The 9951-nt window shown below is 33.6% G+C and overlaps 1 protein-coding gene and 1 long non-coding RNA gene across 2 annotated transcripts; both read left to right on the plus strand.

The window, feature by feature from the left end:
* Nucleotides 1-1537: 1537 nt before the first annotated feature.
* On the plus strand, nucleotides 1538-4515 carry LOC121776582 (homeobox-leucine zipper protein ROC8-like). The gene is made up of 8 exons (XM_042173780.1): nucleotides 1538-1659; nucleotides 1932-2049; nucleotides 2138-2332; nucleotides 2498-2971; nucleotides 3111-3495; nucleotides 3587-3855; nucleotides 3977-4066; nucleotides 4156-4515. The coding sequence occupies exons 1-8, from the start codon at nucleotides 1544-1546 to the stop codon at nucleotides 4513-4515; spliced, it is 2007 nt and encodes a 668-aa protein (XP_042029714.1). The 5' UTR covers nucleotides 1538-1543.
* Nucleotides 4516-7723: 3208 nt separating this feature from the next.
* On the plus strand, nucleotides 7724-9131 carry LOC121777094. Its single transcript, XR_006045364.1, has 5 exons — nucleotides 7724-7859; nucleotides 8543-8621; nucleotides 8707-8776; nucleotides 8856-8908; nucleotides 8999-9131. It is a non-coding gene; the product is annotated as an uncharacterized LOC121777094 (long non-coding RNA).
* Nucleotides 9132-9951: the final 820 nt, after the last annotated feature.

Raw genomic sequence — 9951 nt, forward strand, 5'->3', positions numbered from 1 at the left:
AGAAGGAAATTTTGTTGCATACGCATATAACTGCCACAGAGGAGTTCATGTCTTAGAGAATTCGTCTTTAGGTATCAATACTTATGTCTTCGTCTTCAGGTATTAATACTTAGTTGTTGCATGACTGATTAATGAATTGCTTATATTCATTAGTTATTTTTGCTTATGGACTTGTGACCGCTTTTATTGCAAAAAAAAAAGTTTTGGTCATAATCCTACAAGATCAAACACTTCAAACAAATGTAGAGTGTTTATTTGATATGAAAACTTTTATTTGATCATACACTTTAAATCCATGTTCTAATAAATATATAGAAGATCTAACTGTACCTTTTGCAATTTATAATAATTAATTACTCCATATAGAAGATCTAACTGCACCTTCGCATTTTGCCTTTGAAATATAAGAAATTGCGTATATAGTCAAATATAGAACGAACTACTACTATCATATTTTTTTAATAAAATGTCACAAATTATCATTTTTAACCAATTAATTTCTGAATTGTAGTACTTTCAAGTACGAAAATAAATTTTGAGAGTTCAAAAGTTTGAGTACTAGTTGCTCGAGTTTAATTATTTATAAAAATTGCACATGAAATCATTTTTGCCAGGCAAATATTTCTTTGCTAAATTTGTTCATGCTACTGTTTCACGTGCAATGCAATCTATACAAATGATATTCATATTGTTTGGCCACTTAGGGCTAAACATATAATCGTAATATCAATAACATAAATTTTTAAAAATAAAAAATTATATGGAAAAAAGAATTTGATTCACTAATGTCATCAGAATCCAGACGACAGTTGCTGAAGGATCTTCGTGAATAAATTGCAGATTATGACAATAAATGGAAATATCCAAAGTTTACATCATATTAACCGATAGAATCCATGTTCCTATTACTAAATATGGGAACAAATAAATGCAAAGTAATTAATACTTTGCCCTAATACACATCACTTATTAGTTATTACATTTAATTTCTTTTTTCATTTATTCATTTTGCTACATTATTGTTTCATTTATTTATTTTGCTAAATTATCGTTTTATTTTGCTAAATATAGCACGACATCATTATTATATAGCATACCATAATACAACAAGCTAAATGATATACGTCCCTTTATTAATCTAATTATTTTACTATATCTAATTTACTTCAATATTTTATTTCACAAACATAAAAATTAATATAATTATCACACGTACTTGGCGTAGGCCACTGCAAATACTGATATTTATGACAAAAGATTCGAATATGATAATTAATTGCCTCATTCTAAAGTTTGAGCACATAAATCTAGTGATGAACTCCTAATAATGGTAAGTGATTCTTTCATCATGATCGAAACTAATATATATAGACTGCCTCACACAATTATAGTTACAACAACAAAAGACAATTTACTTACTTGCACTTGAGAAATTCTGATTTTGGTGAGTTCTATTTTTCAGGTTAAAACAAACAAAATTTAGTAACATGTTCTTAGACCTTTTTTCTTATTTTACTGTGTCCAATGGCAGCTGCAACAAGAAATGGAAGCATCAAATGGCACGAGAAGTGGATCGGGCGATGAAGGAAGCAGCGATACTCGGAAGGGGAAGAGGCAATACCATCGCCACTCAACGGAGCAAGTGCAGCAGCTCGAATCGTAATAATATCACTTTTATTTCAACTCAGCATGTTCAATTCTTCTAATATTGTCATTAAACATCACTCATAGTGCAAGCCTATCCCCCCTTAGATTTTTAGTTTATATTGATTTATATCTTAAATTTACCAAAATTAACATGTTACTCTAGGTATTAGTACTAGGTAAAAAAACATTTTTATTTTGAGAACCTTTTCCAGCATATTCTGCAATGCCTTGTGGTTTGTTTTATTATGATTTAACACTAATTAAAATTTATTTATTGTGATTAGGTTTTTCAAGGAACATCCACATCCTGATGAGAATCAAAGACTACAATTAAGCAGGGAATTGGGCCTTGACTCTAAGCAGATCAAGTTCTGGTTCCAAAACAAGAGATGTCAAAAAAAGGTAATTTCTCATTTCTCTATCAAAAAATCATCATCTCAAATTTAAAAAGTATAGCAATCAATTTTTTCTTCATCCGCCCCTGCTTCAGGCACAAAACGAGAGAACGGACAACAACACCCTGCGAGCCGAAAACGAGAGAATACGTTGTGAGAACATGGCGATGAGAGAGGCTCGGAAAAACATCATCTGCCCATCGTGTCGCGACCCCCTCCTTCCTAACGACAACGACAAGCAACACGGTTTGCTCAAACTTAAAAACGAAAATATGAGATTGAGACAACAGGCCTCTCATCCTTACCAAGTAAGCTTCCCTCTTTACATTTATCTTATAAATTTTGGAGTTATCTGATTTAAAAATGACCTAAAACCTAAAACATCTGCTTTTATCATGTTCTGTTTTATCTATCTTTTCTGCCAAACGACCCCTCTAACACGTAAAATTGTTCAGCATGAAAGAACAATGAGCTTCGTTACCAACGCCACGGAAAAACCTGCGGCTAACAGCCATGGAATCGACAGCAACCGGAGTTGGGAGAATCCGACGTCCGATTTTTGCATGAGTGGGATGCAGGAGACTGAGAGAGCTATGATCTTGGAGGCGGCCTCGGCCGCCATGGATGAGCTGGTTGAGCTTCTACGCGTCGAAGAGCCCCTGTGGATTAGTTCTGCTAACGACGGGAGATCCACGTTGCATCGCGATAGCTACGATAAACTTTTCCCAAAGCCCAACCACTTCAAATCTGCCGCGGCCAGGATAGAGTCATCCAAGGAATCCGGCGAGGTGGCCATGCCGGCGACTACTCTGCTTGAAGCGTTTCTCGATCCGGTGAAGTGGAAAGACATGTTTCCAAGCATTGTAACAAAGGCAAGAAACATCCAAGTTCTTGACGCTGGAATCTCCTTCAACGGCTCTTTACATTTGGTAATACTAATGGAGTTATATATTGCTTCCAACTTTTACTTATTTCCCGATGTGGGATATGGTTTGCACCCCTGCACTTCGCGTTCGAATATTCCATTTTCGTAAAATTACATTTAAATGACATACTACTATACTACAGATGTATGAGAAAATGCACATTTTGTCGCCTTTGGTGGCGCCACGTGAGTTTTTCATCATCCGACACTGCAGACAGATGAACACGAACACATGGGCCGTCGTAGATGTATCCTACGACGTCTTCAGGGATTCCTCCCCCTCTAGGTGTTGGAAGCTTCCGTCGGGATGCATGATCAAAGACAAGGGCGACGGAAAAACAGAGGTGGCATGGGTGGAGCACGTACAAGTGGACGACAAATCACTAACGCACCGTCTCTACAGAGACTTGGTATGCGGCTGCCATGCGTATGGAGCCAAGAGATGGATCGTTACGCTGCAGAGGATGTGCGAGAGAGCTATGCTCGCACTGGGGCCAACCACTGGGCCCACACACCAACTCGAAGGAGGTATGTCTGTATAAAATAATGTATATGAGACATTTAAATTCTATTCATTTATCAGTATTCAAAAAAAGTACTAATAAGTGAGCTGTTGCAGTTATTGAGTCCGAGGAAGGCCGAAGGAATGTGATGAAGCTGTCGCAGAGAATGGTGAGGAATTTCTGTGAGGTGTTGAACATGTCGGACAGACTAGATTTCCCACATCTGTCGGAACTGTACAACAGCGGGGTTCGTGTTTCGCTCAGGAAGAGCGACGGATTAGGCCAGCCTCAAGGCTTGATTGTCAGTGCAGCTACCTCTCTCTGGCTTCCGTTTCGCCTTGCCCATCTCTTTAAATTCTTCACCGATGAGGACAAAAGAGCTCAGGTATGCACACCCGAACTCACATCAGTATGATATTGTCTCATACTAATGGAATAGTGTTGCACTTTATATTGCTTGCACGTTTTCTAATTCTCTGATGTGTGATGGTTTGGACAATGCACAGTGGGATATTTTGTCGAGCGGGAATCCTGTGAATTCAATTGCTCGGATTTCAACGGGCGAAAATTCTGGCAATTGCGTCTCAATCATTCAGGTTATTTCATTTAATATTTCGTTAGTACAATTATTTACTTTATGGTATGTTAACATTATGAAATTAATAGTAACATAGTTGTTGTGCAGCCATTTGTGCCAAAAGAGAACATGTTGATGCTACAAGAAAGCAGCATTGACTCGTTAGGAGGAAGCATAATATACGCCCCGGTGGAGCTCACGGAAGTGAGCTCGGTGGTGGATGGCGAAGACATTATGACAATACCGATCCTGCCCTCAGGATACGTGATCTCTGGAGATGGGCGCAAGGGGGTCGAGGGCTCGAGAAGGAGATGTGGTTCGCTGCTCACCGTTGCTTTTCAGATGCTAGTGTGTAGTGACTCGGTTTCGAAGCAGCTCAACATGGAGTCTGTCGCCACTCTTCATAGCCTTATAAGCTCTACTGTTCAGAAAATTAAACTGGCTCTACATTGTCCTGACTTAGATTAATTCAAGTTAACGCTACTTTCCAATTCGTTTTTTTAATAGTGGATAAAAAAAATATGTACTTGTGTTGTAACCCTAATCCACCGGTGACCGATTAAATAAGAGATGCCGCAATTTCGGTACCATAGTAATCAAGATATTTTGATCAGAAACTTTTTAAAATTTATCTAGACATTCAATTATGTTCTAAATACATAAACATAACATTGTATTTATTTAACGACCGAACTTCTATTTTATTTTAATTTAAACTAAAGTGTCTCTAATATTGTTAATTTGTACTACGTTGCTAGCTAGTTCTGTATTCTAGTTGGTATTAATAATAAAAGTTATTTGTGAAATAAATAACGAAAGGTGTTTAATTTTGATCAGTCCAACACTTTTCAAATTTAAAAAATTAAATTGCCAAATATGAAAATTTAGTAGTGATCTCATTGCATCATTTTCAGCTGAAATATGTTACTTATATGTCGGTTGATTTCAAACATGCTACCCACAATATAAATATATAAATATGTACTCCCTCTATCCCACAATAAAAGTTTTATTTTGTCATTTTCATCTGTCCTATCAGTTAGGCATGCACACGGGTCGAAAACCGCCGGTTCCAGTTCATGAACCGGCGGTTAACGGTTCATCATTCCCATGAACCGGAACCAGCCCGCCAAGGGACCCGGCGGTTCCAATTCCGGTTCAAAAAACCGCCGGTTTTTTGCCTGAACCGCCGGTTCGCCGATTCGTAATTTTTTTTTTTGCATTTCTTCTCGTTTTAGTGTTTATTTCAACGAGACTACAAGTCACAAGTCACAACTTATAAGTTACAGTTTACACTTAATGTTGGACTTGAGCTTCTGGGTTGAAAGAGAGTGTATTGGATGATTCTCTTTTATAACTACATGTTCTTGGATGTGTTGCTCTTTCTTTCAATGTGGGATAAAACTCATTATTTATAACTACATGATACATCTCCATCATCTTTGTTTATATTAGTTTATATCTTAACTATCTTCTATTATTATAACTTAACAACAAATATAATTATATAAAGTATTGTTCTTTAATTCTTTATCATTATCGATTTGTTTGTGAATAAGTTTATGTGTATATTAACTAATAAATACCATTATAATTTATACACATTAAGAGAATAATTATTATACAAATTGTATTAATCTAGGGATAACTATAATATGAATAATTATTTATCTATATACAAATCATATTACTCAATAATGGTTTATTCTTATCTATCAAGAATATATTCACAAGTAATAATTTTATTTATATAAATTATACTACATCTATTAGAATAACAACTATTATACAAAATCATACTATTAGTCTACTGCTAAGATATAAACTATATTATACCACTAAACAAATCATTCTTTAGTTATCTATTTATATCATTATTATACCAATTATATTAATTGTTATTTTTTTCACATTTTAATCAATATATTGAGAAAAATTAACAACATACTTACATTTAAATCCAATTATTTGAACACGTCCACATTCTATAAATATACAAATTATTAGCAACATGCAACATTCAAATTTAATTGAACAATTCTATTTAATTCTATTATTATCTATAAATTTTTCTTAGAAAATGAATCATAACAAAAATAAAGATAAAGTTAGTGAATAATAAAATGTAGTAAAAAATAAAGAAAAGTAGAAAACAAATGAAAGTTTTGTATCCCATATTGGAAAAAGGTGAATGAATGATCTAAACATGTACTTATAAGAGAAAATAATTCAACATATTTTGTCCCACATCGAAAGTGAAACACAAAATATTCAAGGATGTCTCTATAAAAGAGACACAACCAAGAATGGTTTCTTAAAATCATAGGTCCAACAAATGAATATGGGCTATTATGAAATTATTGTATTTATTTATTTGTGAAAATTGATTTTTATATATAAAAATTGATTTTATAAATAATAAATGTTTTTTTTTAATTTTATTGAATCGGCGGTTCGAACCGGTGAACCGCCGGTTACGGTTTGTGATATTTCTGAACCTGAACCGGCCCGCTTGAACTGCCGAACCGCCGCCGCCTGTTCCAATTCATGAACCGGCGGTTAACCGACGGTCCGGTTCGGTTTGTGCATGCCTACCTACAGTGAGAGTCCTGTTTTACTCTTATCATAAACGGTAATTAGCCTCACATTTCATCAACTTATTTCACTCATATTTTATTATTAAATTAATATATATAAGTGGAACTCAGATTCCACTAACTTATTCAATTCACTTTTCTTTATATTTTTTAGAACTCGTGCCCAAACCAAATAGAGCTTCTATAGTGAGACGGAGTGAGTATCAGTCTAAATTTTTGAGTTAATGAGTATAACCATAACTCGTCCATGTGTTTAAAACGAGGTGATTGAGATAATTGTAAGATCTTCATTTTTCCTGATTTAAATTTCAGAGTTTGAAAAATGTGGGACGAACCAGAATTGACAATTTATCAGATTTATTTGTAATTTGCCCTTTTCTTTAATGATTGTTAATTTGCTAGTGACTTTTTAAAATTTTCATCCAGTAAATTGGGAAAATACTTACTGGGAAAATACGGAGTAAATTTTGATTGACCTGTCAAATTACCATAACTCTCTTTTTTTCAACAATGCTAAGTCTTATTTTATTTTTTACTTGCATGCATGTCCATAGAAAATAGACTTATATTTCACATTTACATTTCGTGTCTCTTCATTCATATGTCCTCACAAACCTATGGTTCAATGTGCTAATATAAATCATACAAAAAATAATTGTGGTCACTTAATCTTAACTCAAAAATATGCGCAGATTTATGAATTGACACGAAAACTACTAAAAAATGATTCACGATAAAATAAAATAAAACAAAGAGTAACTAATAATTATATTACTCAAGAAAGTGGAAGAATCAAGAATGACTAGGAAGTGAAAATGCATGGAGCAATGATCATTACTCTATTTTTTTAATGTATTCCATTCAAAACAGACCTTTACAGTGCTGATAAAAAAAATGCAGGGTTTTTCACGAGAATTAGGCATTCATTATTATACTGAAATGAAATAGTTTCACATTCAAAATAAAATTGTTCCAATCAATAATTGGGGAGTATACTAATTTGCTTAGTAGTTCTAGTTATTAAATAAATCCCATTTGAGTAATAGTAAAACGACATTTTACTTCCCTCATAGGGGAGTATTATTATGCACAGCTGGAATTGATGGAAACTCTTCCTTCTTCAAACTTCATCTGAAAAAGAAAAGAGAAAGAACACCGTCTCTTCTCTTCTCTTCTCTTCTCTTCTTCTTCATCAAGATCTGGCATAGTTCTGAGGTATGTCGATGTCTACCAACCTGCATATTTGAAATCTATGTTCTGTTTTTTTGTTTCTCCCTTCTTCTTTACGTATTATGCTCAGATTTTTCCATCTTCCATCGACATTATGCATATCTTCACTGGCTAAAATATTGAAATTTGATGTGAATTTAAATATTCTTCCTCGTTTGATTGTATGGAAACAAATGGATGATTGTAGCTTTTATCCATGCTATTCCTTGTATTTGATTGATATGAAAATATGAATAGAGAGGAAATATAGGGAAGAGGAAGTTTCACTTTTTTTATAAAGAAAAAAAAAATTAGAGTGACACATGTGAAGAAGATATACTAATGGACAGTGGTGGCATTTGAAACATGTTTGGAGGATAATAATGTAATTTTGGTTCTATATCTCCTTTTAATCTATTGTATCAAACATAAAGAGAGAAATGAGCAATTTTGTAGTATCAAACACCAGTGATGGATTATAATCTGTATCTTAATTTGAAGGAAACAACACTCCAATGGCCTGTGAATCAAACGAGTATAGATTGGTTAACTTGACTTGGACAATTTATGCTACTGGGATGGAGTATTTTTGTTTTCCTTGAATTCTGGAAAAGACATTGGATCATGTTGTAATAATTCAAAAAAATATTGATGCCTAAAGGTATTTTTTGTTGTCCTGTCACATACAGTTGAAAGGAAATGGATATAGCTAGAACCATCAACGTATTCCTCGCCAACTTATTCCGCAACTCAACTCCAATTCCAAAGGTACATTCCTAGTCCTACCTCTAAAAAATGTTGATCATCGTTTAGTTTAAATGGAGTACTAACTTTTGGAATACTGTTTATTTAGGATGGAAGCAGAATTAAGATATCTCCGGAGAAGTCTCAGCAATGATGATGAAAGCGATGAGTGAAGCTGGGTATGTTGTCTTTTATGTGAATGAATAGTTTAGATGTTAATTTCTTATATGCTCAACAAACTGATTGTGATTGATACAGGGCCCTGAACTTGACTGGTGACGATAAAATATTTTCTCAACAACAAAATGAAGGTTAGTTTGAGTGTTGGATTTTATACTAGTATTTCTCGGTAATATCCATTTAAATATTTTGTCAACCAACTGTTGGGTTTCTTATTTTAGGTACCTGATTACATGGGCGGATCCAAGAACTGATCATCGTGGGGTCGGGCAAGATAAGGAATTTACTACAATCTTTTGTTGCGCGCGATGAAAACAACTCAAATTTTTTTTATTTGAAATAATATCATACTCCATTGGTCTTATCATAGATGACACACTTTCCTTTTTGGTTTGTGTCAATCAAGATGACTCATTACTAAAATTAGAGACATCTCTACTTTATTGCTTCTCTCATACTTTACTTTCTCTACTTAACATACTCCATAAAATAAGGTCATAAAATTTTATGTCGTCCAAGGAAGGGGTTATCTCCTAGAGACGGAGGGAGTAAATTTCTCTCACTATATACTATCAAAATATAATTCAATCAGTCATCCTTAATATTTCATTTTTTTTCTAATTTGTCACATTAATTTTCAATAATTACAAAATTATGTCAAATATAGGTTGCCTTGAAAAAATAATTGTGCAAGACTAAATCATTTTTAAAAGATCATATGAGCATTTTTGTTCATTAGATAGGAAAAATATTATGTAACGTTTAGTTTAAGAAGAATTGAGAATTTAGTATGATAACAAGATTTAACCTTTTCTTTTTTAAACTAAGCTAGTTTTTGAAAAAATTTAGGTTTGTGTTGATTTGATTTAAATTACTAAGATTATACTCCCTCCATCCCTGAAAATTTGTCACCTATTTCCTTTTTCGTCCGTCCCTAAAAATTTGTCACATTTCACTTTTACGATTTTTTGGTAATGGACCCCACATTCCACTAACTCATTCTCACTCACATTTTATTTTAAAACTAATATATAAAAGTAGAACTCACATGCCACTAACTTTTTCAACCCACTTTCTATTATATATTAAAAAACTCGTGTCGGGTCAAATAGTGACGAATTTTGGGGGACGGAGGGAGTAATAAATTATGACTAAACCTTTTTAATAGATAAAC

The sequence above is a fragment of the Salvia splendens genome, chromosome 18 (assembly GCF_004379255.2).
Source record: "Salvia splendens isolate huo1 chromosome 18, SspV2, whole genome shotgun sequence".
Lineage (NCBI taxonomy): Eukaryota > Viridiplantae > Streptophyta > Magnoliopsida > Lamiales > Lamiaceae > Salvia > Salvia splendens.